Source organism: Schistocerca serialis, chromosome 6 (assembly GCF_023864345.2).
Source record: "Schistocerca serialis cubense isolate TAMUIC-IGC-003099 chromosome 6, iqSchSeri2.2, whole genome shotgun sequence".
NCBI classification, from domain to species: domain Eukaryota; kingdom Metazoa; phylum Arthropoda; class Insecta; order Orthoptera; family Acrididae; genus Schistocerca; species Schistocerca serialis.
In genome coordinates this window covers 605,613,828-605,635,650 of record NC_064643.1, presented here as the reverse complement: position 1 = coordinate 605,635,650, position 21,823 = coordinate 605,613,828, and the positions used below count along the sequence as shown (strand labels likewise).

The 21,823-nt window shown below is 42.8% G+C and overlaps 1 protein-coding gene across 1 annotated transcript; it reads right to left on the bottom strand.

Annotated features, from left to right (window-relative positions):
• Positions 1 to 8,973: 8,973 nt before the first annotated feature.
• Positions 8,974 to 13,173, bottom strand: LOC126484352 (growth arrest and DNA damage-inducible protein GADD45 gamma). Its single transcript, XM_050107817.1, has 3 exons — positions 12,857 to 13,173; positions 11,745 to 12,201; positions 8,974 to 10,088 (listed from the first exon to the last, which is right to left on the bottom strand). Exons 1-2 carry the CDS (start codon positions 12,901 to 12,903, stop codon positions 11,778 to 11,780), a joined length of 471 nt encoding a protein of 156 aa, XP_049963774.1. The 5' UTR covers positions 12,904 to 13,173; the 3' UTR covers positions 8,974 to 10,088; positions 11,745 to 11,777.
• Between the last annotated feature and the right edge of the window lie 8,650 nt (positions 13,174 to 21,823).

Here is a 21,823-nt window from a genome sequence, read left to right as displayed (position 1 = left end):
TAGCTCGCGGATCGATTTCTCTGTGTTTTCTTTATTTTGTTGCAATAAGGCTTTCATGAGTTCTGCTAAATCAATTTGGTTAGTTGGAGGCAAATTAATTTCTGGCTCTGCTGTGAGCCCGTTCGTGCTGTTTTGCATTTCGTCTGAAGTATTCCCCATTGCATTTTCGGAACCGCCCGACGCGTTAATATTGGAAATCAAATTATCCCCTTGGTCCATGTTGCTTATGTTGGTGGACCGCTTACTTTTAGCTTGGTTACGTGTTTGCATTAGTGCAATTTATACTCAGTACGCAACACACTAATCACAATAAATGTGTCCCCCAAAAATTACGACAGTCACACGAAAGATACCCAACCTAGTACACACTTTTTCACACGCAAAACAAATTTTTATCTTTGATCGAAACAGTGGAATATACAAGCGAGAATAAAAAACACACAGACATATAAAACACACAAATATAAAAAACAAAACAAGACAAACAACGCAACGCCGATCAACAACGCCGTGAATCTTTTGAAAGTCTGCTCGGAAACAACACAGAAGTTGTTTGAGCGCTGTAGGAAAAAAATTAAGATTATAACACGCTCGCAATCTAACGTTTCAGAGATTCCAGAGTCTAGCGGAATCACAGAACAGGGTCGCCATGTGTAATGTTGTAACTTTAATTTTGCTAGCTGCTGTGTAATGTTGTAACTTTATTTTGGTATGCTGATATCGGTGCTAATTGACAATGAAAGTGGGTTAAAAGCCGTGATCTGTCTGGGGACGTTAACCGTGGATTACTGGGCAACTGTTTCATCAGATATTTAGTCTAGGTTTACCAAGCAGACTAACATTAATGATAATCTTTTAATAGTCATACAAAACCGGTAATATATATATATAAAAAGAGAATTTAAATAAAAAGAAAGAAATCAGTTTATATTTGGAAATTTATTTTAAGATTGTTCATTGAAATCTCAGCATATTATACGTGAGTTATAACTCAGCTGGTGCCTTATTTACGATTGAAAAATGTGAGATTGTAATCTTACGGAACACATAAAATATGGACCCAAGATTGGGAGACTGCATACGACACTGCATTCATAAAATAACTCACGAAGAACATTGAAACATAAGCAAGAAGAAATTAACCACAACCAACAGATTCAGTTTTTACCCAAAGAAATTACGTTCATACCACAATCCTGTCCGTCATGTAATTACCACACACTGGTATACTAAATTCATATTAACTCTTTGTGAAGTCTTCGCAAAAAGAATAGCTGAGGGCTACTTTGATGATTACACCACATGCTCCACGTGGTCAACTTGTTTTACACAAAGCGTACAACTCCACAATAATTTTGATAATTAAAATACATTAGATCGAAAAGCAATTGACAAAAGCAAAACCTTGAACTGGTTACTAACGTCTTACTATTAACCTGATGGGTCAAACAGTTATATAAGCACGTGGTAGTGGTCTCGCAAAGTACACCCCACGTGGGCTGAACATAAAGAAAAGTTGCTATATTGAAAATATAGTCAAGACGAGACGTTATAATCACACAAGCATTCGCATTTAAGATTGATGAACTTAGTTAGAGTTACTGATCAACACGTGGTTCCACTTTACTCACAAAGTAGTAACAAAGCAACAACCGGAAAATAATATGAACTTCACACGAGAATTACACTACGCTGCAATTTAAGATAACCTTAGATATTTTAGAGTTAAAACCGAAATAAAGATGATTAAATTTTCAGTTAGGCTGAACTTAACAAATCCATTGTCCTATGGACTTAGCAGACACGCGCTTAGCCGGAGATCTTACCACTTCAGACGCTCGCCACCGCCAGACTGCAACTCCCTACTGCCGAGCGTGTTTCCTGAGGGTGGCTCACAAAGACAAACGGAAGGGGCCAGAGGGGCAGCTTCCTATACCAACATGACAACGGACGGACAGAACCATACTAAGGATAGAAACCTCTCTGCTTTAAGAAAGCGTAGCTACCTGTTCCGACGTTGGTCCTACTGTTCTCTAGCACACAGCCTTGTCTGCTACCCTCAAGCATGCAACTACAAACACATTTGATCATTCATCCTCTCACACAGAAGGGAAGGGGGATGACAGTATCTTATCACATACAGTATATAAAAGAAAGCGGATGTAGGTTCCGTATGAAACTGTGTGACATGAATTACATATAAGAATTACATATAAACTGTGCTTTAAAGTGTAGTAGTGTGACAGATCGTTCTTGTTTACGTGTAAACGTAACACGTTCCACTACTCAGTCTCCTCCCAGATAGTCAGAAACGCCACAGTAAATTTAGAAGAGGAATTTACTCCATAAATGACAACAGATTTAAGAAATTAAACATGAAAGGAATCCAACAGAGACCTTTCAAAACACGACCGGTTTCGCGCCCTTACATGTCCATCATCAGCCGACATACTGAAAACAAACAAGACAGGAACGATGGGCATCTAGCAACCCGAAAGCGGTCGTGTTTTAAATAATAAGAACCTTACAACTGAAGCGGTATTTTCAACCTCTGCTAGTTTAAACGCAGCTCAAATCCTATTTATAACAATTCTCAGACAGTTCTATGGTCACTTTTTAACGTCCTGTACTTTTCCACTATTTTTACTGTTTACAGTTCTCGATAGTAACGACAGGTCTCATATCAGTTAAACATTTCAAACTTGGAAGATTTTCCCAGACAAGGGTCGCCATGTGCGGCCTAAAAGAACTTTACTTTAAGAAGACTTTGAATATCTTTAGAAATACCTGTCTCCTCTGCTTAAGTTATGGAGAACACTGTAGCACAGAGTAAAAAACTTGTGACTGTGGTAAGCAGAGTAGAATGTGTGTGACTGTTACAGGGGTTGGACCAAAAACACAACACATGTACAAAGAGTGTAGGAAACCCTTTGGCATTCAAAACAGCTTCCAGTCGCCCCTGAATGGATAAATACAGGTCCTGTATGGAATCAAGGGCATATCATACCGTCATTCTTGCAAAATAGGGGCAGCCTCATGTGACAACGATGGAGGTGGATAGTGATCATCCACCTTTATATCGAAAACAGACCACAGAGGCTCAATAATACAGGGATCTGGAGATTTGGTTGTCAGGGGAGATGAGACAGTTGATGCTGGTGCTCACAAAACCATTCATGGACGATGAGAGCTGTGCGGATAGGGGCCCTGTTGTCTTCGAACACAGCCTCACCATCGGAGAACAAATATTGTATCTGGAGATGGACTTGGTCACCTAAAATGGTCATAAACCCTTGGTAGTAATGCTGAGTAACCATGGAGCACACACAGTATCACGATATGGCTGGCCAAATCATCACTGAACCTCCACCATGTTTCACTCTGTCAGAAGTTGGGGACACAGTGAAACAAGTCACCTCTAACCAAATGACTTTCTTCGATTGCGCCATTGGCTAGGTTTTATGGCTTTGCGGCACGTTTTCCTGTTACAGGCGTTTGCATCACTGGTGAGTGGTTGTGGAATTCCATCCCTCCCTGTAGTTCCATACTTATTAAGCTGCCTTCGTGTTATTCCGCTACTGACAGTGTTCGCGAATGCAATATTCACATTTTCAGCTGTCGTCCTCTTATTGTTCGTAACAATCCTCTTCAATGACCTTCCTTCATGATCACTCAACATACACTTTCGTCCGCATTGTCCCTTAGCAGATGATGTTTTCCCACTTTCCCCTGTAAGTTGTATAAATTTTACATTTGGCGCCCCATGGAAGGCCAAACACTTCTGCTCCCTCCGTTACGGAAGCATCCACAGTGCGAGTACCAACAATTAGCCCACGCTCGAATTCGCTTAGGTCTGACATGGCAGACTCACAACTACACAGAGCATAGTTCTGGCCACACGCCTGACATTTGCAATGTATTGAGGACAGCGCACAGGAAGCGTTCGCGGTCGAATACAACACCGCAACCTGCAGACTTGGCTTGGCTATCATCTGCATTCCCGATGTTTTTCATAGTTTTGTCCAGCCCATGTTCGTGAGCACCTGTCAGGCGATCCCCACATTTGGGACCCGGCCCGTCCTGTGGGGTGTGAGAGGGTGCAGGCAGGGCTACATGTCGAGGGTACTAGTACAGGATGCATCACGTAACACTGCCACTTCGACATGAATGAAGATAGAAACTGGGGGGGAGGGGGGGGGGACATCACTTGTAAGACACCGGTTCATGATGTTGCCGGAAGGAATCTCCTTAATGCAGCTAGCTCGTTCATTATCCAGCGAGCGTCTGTTCGAGACGGCGGGAACACAGCTGCTGAAAGTGCTCCGCTTTTCCGCTTTCTCTCTCTTACAGCAAGTGTAGCCCACTGATGCGTGATTTTCATTGAGGGTACATCTTCCACCCCCCCCCCCCCCCCACACACACACACAGCTCAAAGCCTTCCTCGACAGCGCAAGCAATCTGAAGACACTGCCTATTTAGGTAAGGGACAGTCCATTGGTCTCCACCGTATACTCATTCAAGGCATAGCGCACATTCAACTGAGTTTTGCACCAACTCCACAGAAATCTGCACGTCGTGTTCCTTGTGTCTGGCATGCTTTGTTGTAACTGTAATAAGTATCTCGCGGTTATGTGTGCAAGCATGTAAATGTGTTCGCTTGTAAAACCAAATAGACTCTGTAGTCCTAAGTGTAAGTCAAAGTTCACTCCAAGTTCCTATCTTCATTCGTATGCAAGTCCGGGGACAATAATCTGACTGGGGAGAAATCACCAATGGGGCTCCCCAAGGCTCAATCTTTGGTCCACTATTGTTCATTATATGTACAAACCATCTTCCATGTTATACAACACTCAGAATAAGTTGTTTTTGCAGATGACACTGTAATGCCACTTCCTCGGACGAGAAATAAAAACCAAAATTAGCTCTCAATACCCCAAAGATTTCCCCCCAAGTCCCAAAATCCCAGAAAAGTGAATAAGCGAACGAAGTTCCTTTTATCGCTATTATTAGGACAATAACATGTAATTAAATGAGGAATCTAAGACTTGACAATTTAGCAATCTACGAAAGAAAGATTAAATTTCAGTAAAATTAAAATCAAAATCATAATAAATCCCAAAATTAGCATAAATTAACATTCGCAAAGTAGAACCAACGACCCCAAAGAATACTCCGTGTGAGTACTCTTTGGGAATCGTGAGAAATGACTAAGTGTAATTCAATGCATTGTCCTACGTTACGAGAATTAGCCGAAGCAGGTCATATATTTGACTGCTCGTACATGTAGGCGCGCTTAGATTGTTTTTGAGATTGAATAATTGCGATCTATTATGACGCAATAATACGACCTTCTGACTTCAAATATCACGGCATTAGAATTCGAACGGAGGACTTTTACCTACTAGAATAAAGTGAACTTTAACTAGATAATTGAACTAAACATTACTTAGACAGTCATTTTGGCAACGAATACTGATAGACAATTTTCATTCATAATAGCCAGTGGTTTATGGAGCTTCAGTGATAGGTCCGAAGCATGTAATTTAAATCCCCCCAACACCTGGGAAAGTTTTCTTCTCAAGGCTCGGTTAGGAAGTGACTGATATTGTGCAATAAAACACCCTCTCGTGCCAAGTCGTGCATTTCTGATTTAAAATTCGCTCAAATTATTGACATGAAACTCCCGAGTAATAATTACGCGCAGCGATAGTATTTGACTGTAGCGCTCGGCGCTTGGGTAGAATCTTTAACTCAAATAACAAGCCCACTGTTACGATTTCTTAGATACTTGAAATTACGACGAGCATGTAGGAAATTTGTTGTGGATGTGACTGTATTGGTTTTATCATTAAAATATCATCATTAATCAGTTAAACATCGATTACGAACGATTAATTACGATTCTTGGTGAAGTAAATATCTCACGCACGTCGACATTTCGGTTCAGCACTGTTATTTTGTGTAACGTCGTCTTCGTAACTTGATAACGATCTCAACACTCTACTTAGCCGAGGCCAAGTACAAATCAAACCAAATCATCAAGAAGAAGAGGTGTTATGACACTAGCATTGTATTCAGTCCGAGCGTACGTACGGAAACAGAAGAAATGGTAAGCAATATTCTTAAAAGCATCATTGAATGGTATTTTTGCGAATGGTGTCACCCTCAATTTTAAAAAGACACAACATACCTAGTTAGAATGAGATTTTCACTCTGCAGCGGACTGTGCGCTGATATGAAACTTCCTGGCAGATTAAAACTGTGTGCCCGACCGAGACTCGCCCGCGAAAGGCAAAGGTCCCGAGTTCGAGTCTCGGTCGGGCACACAGTTTTAATCTGCCAGAAAGTTTTAACATACCTAGTTCTTCCCATCTAAGAGTGCTACGCCAATGACGGTCCAACACACGGCGAGGAAACAATAAACAGGGCAGAAACCTCAAAATTCTTTGGTATTCATATTGACGAGAATTTAAACAGGAAAAAGCAAATTTTGTAGCTCCTAAAGCAACTTAGCTCAGCCAAATTTGCACTTAGAATCATTGCAAATCTTGAGGAGTGACAAATAAGTACGTTGCCATATTTTGCATATTTTACTTCAATAATGTCGTATGGAATAATTTTCTGGAGTAACTCATCATTAAGAAAGAAAGTGTTCATTGTTCAAGAACATGCTGTAAGATTAATATGTGGGCAGATCCACGATAATCTTGTAGACATCTCTTTAAACAGTTTGGCATTCTAGCTACTGCTTCACAGTATATTTATTCCCTCATGAAGTTTATTGTAAATAATCCACTGTAGTTCAAAAGGAACAATGATGCACGTGATTACGATACCAGAAGAAAAAATGACATTCATTACTCCACATTAATGATGCCTTTAGCACAAAAGAGGGTGCACAACACTGTAACAAAAATTTTTGAAAACTTGTCTGGGGATATGAAATGTATGACAGGTAACATAAAAAAAGAACTAAAAAAGTTTGGCCCTGACAATTCCTTCGATTCTTTAGAAGAATCTGTATTACTATAGTGTGTAAAAGGCAGTGGGTAGCAAATACGCACATCTGTTGATATTAAAAAAGTTTAAAAGTTCTTCACGTGGCAATATTTAAAAATTAAGTTGTGATGCGTTTGTAAAATGACTCGTTCCACGTCATTACGAACTATCGTGCAAATGGACCATGGAGTATTAACTAACTAATTATGGTCTTCCGAAGTCGAACGTCATTTTGAAAACCCTGTATTCCACGCAGCCAAGCCACATGCCTTTCCGTACTAATCTGACTGTATTAACGGCCGTCGACCTTTGATGTAATGTGTTGCTGTCGTTTGGAACCGTGCAGTTCCACTGCTTCGCTTCCAGCGTGCGCAGTATTTGCACCACCATTACTTGTTGCGTGAGCCAGCAAGCACCGCTGATGTGGCGGCCACGTCTGGCTGCAACTGGATAGCACAGCACGTGCTCTCTCTCTCTCTCTCATATCCCAGGCGTTTTTTCCCTTCCAATAATGCATCCCGGAGTTAACAACCATTGTTTTGTGTGGCTGGTTGTTCTTTTCACAACACCACACCTCTAGCGCGTGTTTTTAAAAAATGATCAATTAATTTTTCATACCATCCAGGAAATTAATTTTTAATTATTTTAAAAAAACATGTTAAATGTCTCACCAGTTTGATTATATCGGTTCTATTTTAGTATTTCAAACCCATTTGGTTAAATGACTGTCATCACCTTCTATCCTTGTGGGGCGGGGGATAAGAGACAACAACAAAAAAATGATAATTTTGTTCTACTGTTCTCTAGTTACATTAGGTACTTCGTAGTAAGTGGTGATGCGGAATCACTCACATACTTTCCCACTCTGCCCTGTGTCCCAAACCAGCTTTCAGTAGTGTGGCATCAGTGTGTGGTCCACCAGGCTATCTCTCTCTCTCCCAGGCCAAAAGTTTGCACCACTTGTTTGTCAAACTTCATTCTGATCTGATTTCAACTCTTTCACACAGTACATTGTGAGACTTTACCTGTAATTATACCGTAACATAGCTGTTCTATGTGATAATACCTAATACTCTTCAAATCGAAGAAAGATGTGATATATTTAAGGTTAAAAGTCGGAAAATGTGTCCTTACTATTAGCCTAAAGGAAGCCTCGCTTAGTAATTAACTTGTTGTAAGTATGAGTATTCCTAACCATAAACAAATTCCCTGTTGTAGCAAAGAAATTACTATAGCTGTATGACAGATTTAGAAACTCTCAAACAATGATCTAGATGCTTATATACGAGAATAGCTCAGGGAGAGAGGCAACAATTCTATTACGAAAAAGAGAAGCTAGCATGTGCCTTTACGGTTAGTAAACTGCACTTCCTACGAGCAATAGTAAATTATTTTTTCGTACGAAATCAATGAAGTTTTATAATTCAGCACACAAGCTGACAAAATATGTAAACAAAAGGAAACACGTCGGGGTTTAAACATTTATTATATAGAATCTCGCAAAAAGACGCAGTTTTTCAACTTTAAAGGCACAATTTATAAAGGTACTGCAGAGTGTGGCCTTTCAAGCACCTTATATTTTGAAAAAACTTACTAAGGAATCGCATAGTCATTAGAAAGATAATCACACATAATGAAACATTCATAGCATTACTCTCTTATTTTTTGTATTTTCTCGTTTTGCATGCTTTGATATTAAGGTTCCATTACTGTACTCAAAAACTATCTTTCAAGTGAGAATTTAAGTAGTTTCAATGAAAGCAAATAGTTGACTCATTTACTATCTGTGAGGCAAGTAAAGACAGCAAAGGATCCTCTTTGTGTATTTCTGACCATCTTTATATTGTATAAAGACTTTTGCACAGAATCAGAATCACTCAATTTATAGCTTTTCTGCATAATATGAATCTTTTGGAGTTGCAGGAGAATGGCAAGGAATAGAGGTTGAAGTGAATATCTTTGTTTCAAAAAATCTTATTTATTTATTCTGCAAAGCAGAATACAACAAATGCTTATTTTCAACCACAACATTTTTTTTCTTTCCTTTTACATACTTCATGCATTCCTTTTATACGATCAACAACAATAAACCAAAACAATATCACATCTCTAAGTACTCAACAATGATCTCATAGAAAAACGTATATCACCCTTTTTCAGTTCATCGTTTACAAAGCCTTCTGTCCCCATGTGCTCGGCTGGTGACGAGTTCAATGTCACAGAATAAAAAAAACACTTTTGCAGCGAGTGAGGGATTCACAAGCGCCTGCGGCACCTCGGCCAACAACCACTCAATGCGATTGTTGCGGTTGAGATCCGGTGACCCAGGATGACCGCAGCCAAAATGTCCTACATGCGTGGACCACTTAAGGATGGGATTCTAGCAGAGGATCGTCTGTGATCCTTCCACCTGATGAAGCTTGGCCCTCTCGTTTCAAACGCAGCAGCCGCCAAGCCAGATCACGTGTGATCACTGGCGGGTAGCGCAGAAATCGTCAGCGGTGGCAGATCCAGCGTGTGAATTTCGGAACAGCAGTCTCCTCCATGTGCCTGTCACGAATCCAGACATGGCAATGCGGTTGCGTTCAGGCTGTCTGGAACATCACATTCCACAAACTTTGGACAGCAGTGGTAGTTTCTCCAAGCGTTGTGAAGTTGGAATATGGACACGGTTGACTTCTCAGCTGGAACCTCGGCTTTCAGCAGTTCCAGAATTTATGTAACTTGTCCAGCGGCTTCCAGACAGCATGGTACAATCACATTACAGTGTTCTTTGGTGATGATTTTGATGACGTTGCAGGTGCTGGACCAGGCAATGATGTTGCTCACGGAACTCACGGCGAAAGATGAATGCGGCGTAGATGGAGACTGTGTTTCTCGATGCAGGTTGGATGCTTGCGGCATTACTGCGTACCCGCCAATCCGGATCACGTGGGCGTGCGAGGAAAGGATGCCCCAAGGATGACACGGGAGAGTGACCATGTCCCCGTCCGATGAGACCCCAGGGATTGGACACCAGTGCGACGATGCCCAAAGGCTCCCGCAGAGAGAGAGATAATTTTTTTGCCTTCCAGGGCTTTCAAGTTTTTCTGCAACAAAAGAAAAAAGGACACATAAGTTACATGCCTTAAACGAACCATCTGAAACAGTAAAAAGTGTGTGTGTGTGTGTGTGTGTTTGCGCGCTTGCTTCTCTCTGAATGTGTGCTGTCACGCCAAGGACTCGCGACTGCCATAAAAGAAAATCAGATCATGTGCTGAGCGTGTTGCAACGGCGCGGGACACGCGCAAGAGAAGCTTACACAACAGCCGGTGCCGAGCACACAGCTGACTGCCAGAGGACTAAAGAGTGATAACTTATATAACTGCGTGAATCTACACATGTTTCTGCTTGACATCCTCTACCACGATTGCACAATACTGAGAAGTATTTACAATGTTTATTCTGCCAAAAAAATTATTAAAAATCACAGGTCTTCCTATTAGAAGTGCAAAGTGTGGAATGTGTGTTTGCAAAATGTTTATGAGAAGTGTGGACCATGCTGGCACACCAGAGCGATATAAGCCACAAAGAAAGGGCCCCGTTACTTATTCTGAGCTAAAGGCATCTTATGTCTTCACTGTGCAAGATTATTTTGTAATCTTTTCTTTCGACTATCAAGCTGTCAAACTCAGATACTTATGATCTGATATGAGCTTATATGAACATTCTTTTATCGTAGCAGTGACGACTTTCTTAGTAACATGGATTAGTGAGATAACAGAATGATAATTTGCGTTATTCTGTTGTCAAAGCAGCGTGTGTTTTTTCGTTTATTTGGCACAGTTTTATGTGAGTTTTCAAACACACTAATGTGGTAAGTTTATTGCTCTTAAACGGCACTTCAAAGGAAGAACTGGAAATGGCGTTACAACACAAACGAAATATCTAGTTTCATGTTTAACTTATCAATGATGTACACTTTTTTCGCTTGTGGCGTCAGACCATACATTTCTTGTACTGATAAACGGTGAATTTACGCACTACAGGTGACAACGACAATTTTACGCATTCCTCCCACTGAGCTGTCTCGCGTAAACATCGCAATGAAAATTATGTCAGTAGTTAGCTGAAGCCTTGGCAATGCAGCTGTGTTTCGAAATCTATTCCGAGGGTTAATTTTAAGAATACAAACACTCTGTAAGACAGGCTACATGGAATTTACACATTACCACGAGCTAGATTTGTACTCCGTTCACGACCTCATGGTATGTGGCGGAGGGTACTTTGTGTACGACAGCCTTCCCCCAGTTTCCTGTTCCACTCGGAGACGAAAACTGTAACTTTACCTTGGCGGTCTTTCGCTAGGATACTGGTTGTCTGTATTCAGGTATATGGCAGGAATGACCATTCGAAGCAAAAAAGTCTAGTAAATACCTTAAGTGCTACGAGCACTTGTTCAGTAGAAGAGATGTGTTTTACAGGAGCAGTGATAGAAAGTGCTCATACCTCTTTAAGATGTGTATCTTAGAGCCCTTGTTTACCAGCTTTTTTTTTTTTTTTTTTTTTTTTTTTTTTTTTTTTCGAAAGATCGTTCTTTTCATACCCCTGAATATTGGCCATTCCTCCCGAGACACTGTGCTTCGATAGGAGGAAAAATTTTTCGAGTGAGTCTTCTAGGAAAGGTACGCGCACGAAATATTAACAGAATTAGGGCCCTTTCTCTGTGGCTCTGGTATGCCCTGCTAGAAGGAGCGGAGACTCACCTCTGATTGCTAGAGAAGACTGCGGCCGGCCCCTCACAGCGCGGGCAGCTTGATGACCGCGGGCTGCGGCTGCGCGTCGCACCAGCGAACCAGCTCCTCCTCGGCGTCGCTCAGGCGTTGCTGTGGCGGCGACTCCTGCGGCTGCAACACGAGCACGCACCGCGTGTCCAGGTTGGGTCGCGGCTTCTTACCCGCCGGCGCCACCATGGAGCTGACGCGCTCGGCGCTGTCCACCTCGATGATGTTGATGTCGTTCTCGTAGCAGAAGGCCTGCAGCAGCACCGTGTGGATGTGGTGCATGGCCGAGTCGCCCTGCGCCGTCTGCGGCAGCACGCAGAACAGCACGCTGCCCGGGTCGGACTCCAGCAGCTTGATGGCGGGCAGCAGGCCGCACGCGAGCCGCTTCTCGGCCTGCGCGCGCCGCAGCATGCAGCGAACCGTCTGGCACAGCTTCTTTCTGCAAGGGCAACACAGAACGCACGCCGGTGAGCCGCTGCACGTCTCCATCGCTCGCACACAAACTACACTGCTCAGGACACTAGCTGCTCGCAAACGATCCCGTCAACTAACGGCGATTACAAGTACATCCCGTGTTACAAAACAAAAGAGTAACTAGCTTCGGCAAGTAACAGCAGAATCACTGACAATAGGAAGATCTGTTACACAGCAACATCAAAACTATTTTCACACAGTCAGCTTAAAACCATGCACCACTGTAAATGACCAGCATCTCCACAAATTTCACCCACCGTAGTAAAACACTACCTTACGTTTATGATACAATATCGATTGTACACAGCAGTAAACTGATTCTGGAGCCCTTTCATTTACTATCTCCAGATGCCACTACAAATTTTGATCACCGCACGAGAAAAGAACTGCTGGTCAAATTTAAGTCGTCCCCAAACTCACTTTGAAAACTACACCAGAAAACCGTACAAGCAACAGTACCGAAGTCCCTTCAGCGTTCCACTGCACAGTATTGCGCAATGTTTCGCATTAGTAACTACTCCGCAGTCCCGACTTCAAGTACACGCGTTCTCTAGCTCTTCCCTACTGGCAACCGCCAGAAAACTTTTAAATCGAATGCAGACGCAGCTTTTTCAGCTTACCTGTTAGCCATTGGCGAATCCTTGTTGGCGACGTCCTCGAGGGTCATCTTGTCTCCGGCGATGGCGCTGTAAGACTGAAGACGAAACACTTTTCTCACTGGCACAAACTTCTCAGCGACGGCCGGTTCCACGGACGTCGGCGGCACTCGCTATTTCCACACTAAACGGCGGCAACAACACTCGAAGAAAGCTCGGAAAACACTGGCGACCGAACCGACAGTGCAAAGAGAAAGTGTAGGCGACACACTCTTCTTCCACTGGCAAGCAAGCACTAGTTGTCTCAGCGGCTCTCAGTCGCTAAGTGACGTACACGCCGGCCGGCGGGTAGCATTTATAAGCTGGACGCCGGCTGCGCAGACGGCATGCGCGGTGTGCCGGAGGGGCGCGCAGGCTTCCAGGAAAAGCTGCCTGCAGAGAATCCCGTGACTCGGCTTTGCCGGGTAGCGGGAAGAGTTGGTGAAGGGAGAGAGGGGAAGGAGGGGTCGCGTGGACGCCGCGTTGGCCGGCGGGGTAATAGGGACGGGGAGGGGGGGGACCATTCCGAGGAGGATAACCGTCGCTTGGAAACGCGCAACTTCTGCGTAATACTGCCGGTCGCCGGCGTGTGCCAACCGGCACAATCGGACGACAGCCAGACCAGATCGTACCGGCTGCTGTGCATGGTGGATAACCAGCTGTCCTGATAGGTTCCCAGCCGCTGCGGGAAATTAGCGAAGCCTCTGACCGACCGCGATAGCGTCTGCACGGGATAGGCGGCCAGTAAACGAGGAAATAACTTTTCTCGCCTTCCTCGCCTATTCGGTTCCAAAAAATAACCAGGAAAGTATTATGTACCCGATGCTACCTAGAATATCTCACATAATTAGTAGTTTGTTTATACGCTATTTTCTGCGTCAGCACATTGTGGGAAACACTCTAGTGTTGACAATCCTTGTAGCATGCGAATGTTTGTTTCACATGCAACTTGAAACGCCACCTCTACGAACAGTAATCGATCATGGATATTCCAAAACGCTTCTTATTAGCAATAAAGTGATTTCTTGCCAGATGTTCGACTTTTACCATCGCAGCCCAGTCAGCCCGAATGCGGAACTGGTTCAAATGGCTCTGAACACTATGGGACTTAACATCTGTGGTCATCAGTCCCCTAGAACTTAGAACTACTTAAACCTAACTAACCTAAGGACATCACACACATCCATGCCCGAGGCAGGATTCGAACCTGCGACCGTAGCAGTCGTGCGGTTCCGGACTGAGCGCCTAGAACCGCTAGACCACCGCGGCCGGCGAATGCGGAACTACTGACTGTTTTAATTTCGACTTTGACATCGGATAGCAAACTAAAAAAGACATTTTTAATGTGATATCATTACAAATCAACAATTTCCAGATTTTTTCGTTGCTGTGAGACCTTGCTTCCTGACAAATTTCACTAGTGTAGATCAACAGGATATAGCTTTCGATGAGCGAGTTTGCGAGTGTAAAAATACGTTATATAAACGGCCGAACCTTTGATTGCATCGACTTAGAAGCTAACATTCATTATTATTGCAAGGGGCCACAGTCATTAGTATGTGACATAAATTTCAACTTGATACGACTAGGTCAAGTGAATTAAACAATAAAATATTTACGGAATGAGCCTCGAGATTTCAAATGACAGTGAACTACACGTAGTACTCATTAAGAAGAACTTTCATTGCCAGTGATTATCGTGTGACTCTTAGCATGAACAACGAAAAATCATGCTGTTAGCCGAAATAAGTTCAGAAGACTTTCATTAATTCATTTCCTGAAGAGCTGCTCACTGTTTTAGCGTCTTTTTTTTTTAAGTCTCCAAACAACATTTTCCTTCGGAATTTCCTTGTTCTTTTCTTATGCTACCTCATTTATAGAATATTAAGAAATTTACCAAAATATGCCTTCAAGGATTTTCTTCAGTTTCTTTCATTCAACGAGTTCAACAAATATTCACCACAGTAACATGTACAGCACGCCACCATTTTTCGTTACTGACTAGAGAATAGTTTTTCTTAATCGTAATTCGCAGTTTATCTCAAAAACATTTAATTTTGTAGCAAGTTACAAAGTCGCCAGTCTCATAGCAAATGAACGCCTTATTTATAGCTGAGATCAAAAACGAAAGAGAGGGAGGTTGCGTAGACTATTTCAGTTTTGAAACTGGCTTCAGTTCCTTGTTTTCCACAATTCGGTAGTGGTAGATCTCCACAGCTGATGCAGTAGGGGAGTAGCTAACATTTCACTGCACGTACCGTAAGTCCAAAATCATATACAATGATTATGGTTCTAAAATGGCTCTGAGCACTATGGGACTTAACATCTATGGTCATCAGTCCCCTAGAACTTAGAACTACTTAAACCTAACTAACCTAAGGACAGCACACAACACAATGATTATGCTTTCATTTCTTCTACTGCACTAGTACTTACTGACCTGGTCAGAGATCACCTTCAATCCGAATGATGAACAATTAATCCACATCAGCAAGAAATTTTACTTGTAGTGGTAATCAGGAAACATTTCGGGAGCAGTCCTATCTTAGACTTCCTATCTTAGACTTCCACGGTAACTGTGATACCTTCCTCAGTTCCTTGATACAGTACAAATTATCATAACCTCCTATACCCCGTCGTCCACTCGAAAAGATAGTTCCCTGATTTTACTAGTAAATACTTAATTCAGTTTTGATCTGTATAGTTTGCAATTAAGTTTTGATACGTTGTACTGGATAACTTCCACGTTAAGTGATCTGAGATGTTGTCATCTTGTTTGTTTGCTGTGAGATAGATCATGCATGACGACATGACGGGTTCGTTCGTTTCACATGTTGTTCAGCACTGAACACATTCACAAAGTCGCACACGTAATTGGTTTTTAAGGACTTATAGATAGCTCCTCACTGTGTTCACATTATCTCATCTCACCATTATTAATCCATGAGTTGCGACTTAAAGGTACGTCTGGGCATGGTAGTTGAAAAATTCCATGTAAACACGTGGTTACTTGTAAGGCATAATTTCTTACAAAATAATTCTGAAGGACGGTCATCAGCTCTTCATATGGCAGTAACGTAGCTCTTCATGCCACAATAACAGACAGCACTGAAGGGTCACAGCCTATTCGATGATGTGTTTTCCTCGGCTACTGCTAGCGGAAATTACAGCAACGTGTATGTACAAATCATGACACGGAGTCATTTAGTTCACCGTTACAATACTCGATTCAGTTTCGAGTGACAGGGGAAAGACGAGCCTTGTTATTCACGTTTTCCATATTTGCTTTGGATTTCTTTAACGGAATGCTATAGTGGTTCCCTCACGGAGGCCAGAGAGGACTATTTTGCGTACCCTTGTTTGTTATGGCTCAGTGCTACAGTGTAACCTCCCGCCGACATCAAAACAAGGAAGGAGGAAGAGTACAAAATGTCCTGTCGAGGACGTGGGTATTACAGACGAAGCACTAGCTAGCGTAGGGAAAAATGGTAGTGTGTGCAAATCTCTGTGTGAAGTACGAAAATAAATTTGTTCTGCTGTGCTCTTGTCACATTAGGTACTGTGTTGTAAGAGGTGATGGGAAATGAATCACACACTTTCCCTGAGGTGTGTGTGTGTGTGTGTGTGTGTCACTTCAGTCTGGTCATTGTAGTGTAATTGCTGCATGTGTAATAATGTATGTAATTTGTTAAAAATGGTCATTGACGTAATTGTTCGTTAAAGTATGGATCGATACCATAAGAAGTTGAGATGATATCTTTGCCTTGTCATCATGATTATCTGTGAATTATCATCTTTGAGAATCAGTAATATACTTGAAAATTGGCTTATAACCCGAAACCTAGCCTTGCGCGTCAGACCGACTGTCAGTAATGCGGCGTTAGTGTGTGGCTCACTAGCATCTCTCTCGTGCTGACAGTTAGTAGCACTTGCTTGTCAAAACTCCATTCTGCTCTCATCTCTTTCACACAATACGTTATTAGTCTTCAGCTGTAATTATACCGTAGCAAAACTGTTCTCGCATTTTAATTGAATGAACCGTGGGTTCTTGGAGAAACATTGTAAATTAAATAAACGAACACTGTTTTTGGCCTTGTTTCACAATGTTATTATTAATATTGTTGCACAAGCTAGTTTTCGGGTTATAAGCCAATTTTCAAGCATATTACTGATTCCCAAAGATGATGACTCACAGATAATCATGATGACAAGGCAAAGATATCATCTCAACTTCTTAAGTTATCAATCCATACTTTATTGTACAATACGTCAATGATCATTTTTTAACAAATTACATACATTATTACACATTCAGCAATTACACTACAATGACCAGACTGCCGGCCGGAGTGGCCGTGCGGTTCTAGGCGCTACAGTCTGGAGCCGAGCGACCGCTGCGGTCGCAGGTTCGAATCCTGCCTCGGGCATGGCTGTGTGTGATGTCCTCAGGTTAGTTAGGTTTAATTAGTTCTAAGTTCTAGGCGACTGATGACCTCAGAAGTTAAGTCGCATAGTGCTCAGAGCCATTTGAACCATTTGAATGACCAGGCTAAAGTTATGCCCCAGCCAAGAGCTTTTTAACTACGAGGGACTGGGGCCCAAAGTTTTGCTTCTATCCTGGGGTTGTGATTTCATCTAAAAGAGGTGAATAATTGAATTGGGCTTGCTCGTTTAATAGTAGGTGTAGGCATCTACACATCTGCCTTTTAATTTGTAAAATTTCTAATTGGTTGAGTTTGGCCCCCTTTTCTTGTGTGTGCAGGACTTGTACATCTATTGTGTACTCGTGGTTATTGTTCAGGCAATGTTCTTCAAAGGCTGAGGCCGGTGTGGCCGAGCAGTTCTAGGTGCTACAGTCTGGAACCGCGCGACCGCTACGGTCGCAGGGTCGAATCCTGCCTCGGGCATGGATGTGTGTGATGTCCTTAGGTTAGTTAGGTTTCAGTAGTTCTCAGTTCGAGGGGACTGATAACCTCAGAAGTTAAGTTCCATAGTGCTCAGAGCAATTTGAACAATTTTTTTTGCAAAGGCTGAATCAGGCTTTTTCAATCTTTAGCCTCTGTGGTGTTCTTTAAGATTACCTGATGTAGCAAAGAAATTACTGTGGCTGTATCACAGATTCAGAAACTCTGCGAAAGAGTATTCCGGAAGGAATTGGTCCTCGCCCTTTTAAAGAAACCACGTCACCATTTGCCTTAAGTGATATAGGGAAACGTAACTCCGCACGGCCGGACAGTGTTTTGAAACAACACCCTCCCAATATGAGTCCACTGTGCTGAGTACTGCGCCACCTGGTTCGATATCACCGGAACATTAGCACATCTGAAAAAGTTTGGGAGAAACAAGGGTTTTGGAGGTACATGCGATGGCCTTGTGCTGAAGGAATTGATCTGGTATTCATCCACCTGACGTTATTTAGGAGAACCACGAAAAGCCGGTTCATACTGGGGTCAACAGCCCTACCCTTTGTGGCACATGATTTGATCTATACGACGTTCCTCCGAGCACAGTAAACTTAAAAAATTGTTTGTTGTTGTCATGGTCATCAGTCAGAAGCCTGGTTTGATGCAGCTCTCCACACTATTCTATCCTGTGTAAACCTCTTCCTCTCCGAAAAACTGCTACAACGTACGTCCTTCTGAATCTGCTTACCATATTCATCTACTGGTCTTCCCATCTAGGACTTTTACCCACCACACTTTCCTCCAATACTGAACTGATATCTCAGAATGTGTCCTACCAGCCGATCCCTTCTTCTAATCAGCTTTGCTTTCACATTGTAACGTCCCCCTAGAAAAATTTATGAATGGTTGTGCTGTTAAACCTCTTACGTTATTTGATTTACAAACAGCTGAGCAGAACTGAACGTACTCAGACATTTCTGTCTTTACTTATTCTGATCAACACTAAACTGACACACAATATTTTTAGCGCAACACAATCTGACTTTCAATAATCCTTATAAAAGAATGGCCCTGACTAACAATAACCTATACCTTTCATGAATCACTTACCTCACAAAAATCTTCGTTACTCAAACTACTGCAATACAGCGTGCGCCAATACTGCCATCTAAATAAAAGAGTCTAACTACTGAAGGCACTAACTACTGATAGGCATAGTTAGCAAATGAAAGATTTTGATAGAGAACAACAATGTATTTACCAAAGTCATCATATATATATCACTTCATGATATCCAATATTACAAATTTACTCTTTCTGATGGACACACGTCCAGAACGTCCACACTCAAAATTCTGCCATCTCTCTCCCCACATCCACCACTGCTGGCGGCTCACCTCCAACTGCGCAACGCTACGCGCCGTTCACATCCAACTACCCAACACTACAACAGCGAATGTTCCAACAATGCCAACCAGCCACAGACTGCACACAGCACAGCCAGTGATTTTCATACAGAGCTCTACGTGACGTTACTAACATAAAAACCTAAACAACCTACTTACAACACCATATGGAAGTAACTCCACACGATTTCTAACTGATGAACTGCCTACTTTCTAGAGTCCAGAGAGTTGGGTAGGCACTTTTTCCCTGTCATTAACTGTGAAGTCAAATGCGCATATCCATACTCATTGCTGGAAGAATAGACGGAAACTTCCCTTCGGGACTACAAATGCGCGAGACGTAAATGGACGCGACTGGATGGGCCTGTGGCGGAAGGGACGAGAAGGGAAGGGAGAGCTGTGGAAGCCCTGTCCGCTGGGTCCGCTGGGAGAGGCACAGGGAAAAATGCGCAGGCCTGCAGCGGAAAAGTTTGTACGCTGCCGGGCCGGCCTGGGACAGACGGCAGGTCTCTTGTGTCTCGTCCAGCCGGCCAGACATCGATCCATTGCTCCCACTAGGCCACACAAACACACACACACACACACACACACACACACACACACACAACTTTCGTGTTGCTGCGCGCAGAACCAGCACACTGTCTGTGAGAAGCGTTCCTGGCTGACAAGCACGTCGTTGTTGACTCGTTCAATGCTCAGAGCTGTTGCCGGAAGGGAAAACGTTCTGCACTCAGATGCACGTCATGGGCCACTGCGCTCTTGTGACGACCACAACAACTGTTACACAGATACGAGGTCTTCGTTTCTACATCCTTTGTTCTCTATTGTCGTCGAATTGCTATTGTTATTGTTATTCTAGTCCTCAGCTGATTTAGTAATATTTTTGGGAACCCCTCTGCGTTCGGGCAAAGTGTTGTGTAGTCGTACACGTGAATATCTGCTAGTAGGCTTGAGGTGATACTCAGGGAATTAAATAAGGAAATCAGGCACTAAAAGTAGGAAATGACTCTTGCTTTTTGGAAGACAAAATATCTCACGGCGGGAGAAGAAGGGAAGATATAAAGTGCAGACTGGCAACAACAAGAAAAGGTTTTCTTAAAGACATCCATACATACTATAAAATGGATGTATTCGTATGTACGTTCCACATCTCCTAAACCAGTGGACTGATTTTAACCAAACTTGAGACACATACCATTTAATGTCTGGAAATCGTCGCTTTGCGGTTAAGGAGCATCTACCCATCAGAGGGGTGGAGGGTGGGCATGAAAAAGCAGTGTAGCCCATGGTGAGAGAATACCCACACTTTAGTTATCCAGTATTTGAGTCTTACAGACTTGTAATCAACTTTGTACGTAATTTCATACTTTTACAAAACTTTTTCCCGCTGGCGATTCCCAAAAAATGATGAAAGGAAAAAAGCTTATCGCTTAACTGAATTTACACTGTTTATACAGTAAAATTGCCGTATGAAGCATGACGTTTTAATTCATTACTTCTTTACTGTTAACTGTATTCGCGACACATTTAGCACACAATATTCGCATACACCACTGTACGTACCATCAAAGTTATGTCATACTTCAGGAATCACGAACACGGAGATGAGTGAAAAATTGTCGCATCAAGTTTCACATTTTAATTTATTACTTCTTTACTACTAACTCCGTTCACAATATACAGCATGTTACAAAAAGGTACGGCCAAACTTTCAGGAAACATTCCTCACACACAAATAAAGAAAAGATGTTATGTGGACATGTGTCCGGAAACGCTTAATTTCCATGTTAGAGCTCATTTTAGTTTCGTCAGTGTGTACCGTACTTCCTCGATTCACCGCCAGTTGGCCCAATTGAAGGAAGGTAATGTTGACTTCCGTGCTTGTGTTGACATGCGACTCATTGCTCTGCAGTACTAGCATCAAGCACAGCAGTACGTAGCATCAACAGCTTAGTGTTCATCACGAACGTGGTTTTGCAGTCAGTGCCATGTTTACAAATGCGGTGTCGGCAAATGCCCATTTGATGTATGGATTAGGACGGGACAATAGCCGTGGCGCGGTACGTTTGTATCGAGACAGATTTCCAGAACGAAGGTGTCCCGACAGGAAGACGTTCGAAGCAATTGATCGGCGTCTTAGGGAACACGGAATATTCCAGCCTATGACTCGCGACTGGGGAAGACCTAGAACGACGAGGATACCTGCAATGGACGAGGCAATTCTTCGTGCAGTTGACGATAACCCTAATGTCAGCGTCAGAGAAGTTGCTGCTGTACAAGGTAACGTTGACCACGTCACTGTATGGAGAGTGCTACGGGAGAGCCAGTTGTTTCCGTACCATGTACAGCGTGTGCAGGCAGCTGATTGGCCTCCACGGGTACACTTCTGCGAATGGTTCATCCAGCAATGTGTCAATCCTCATTTTCAGTGCAAATGTTCTCTTTATGGATGAGGCTTCATTCCAACGTGATCAGATTGTAAATTTTCACAATCTACATATGTGGGCTGACAAGAATCCGCACGCAGTTGTGCAATCACGTCATCAACACAGATTTTCTGTGAACGTTTGGGCAGGCATTGTTGGTGATGTCTTGATTGGGCCCCATGTTCTTCCACCTACGCTCAGTGGAGCACGTTATCA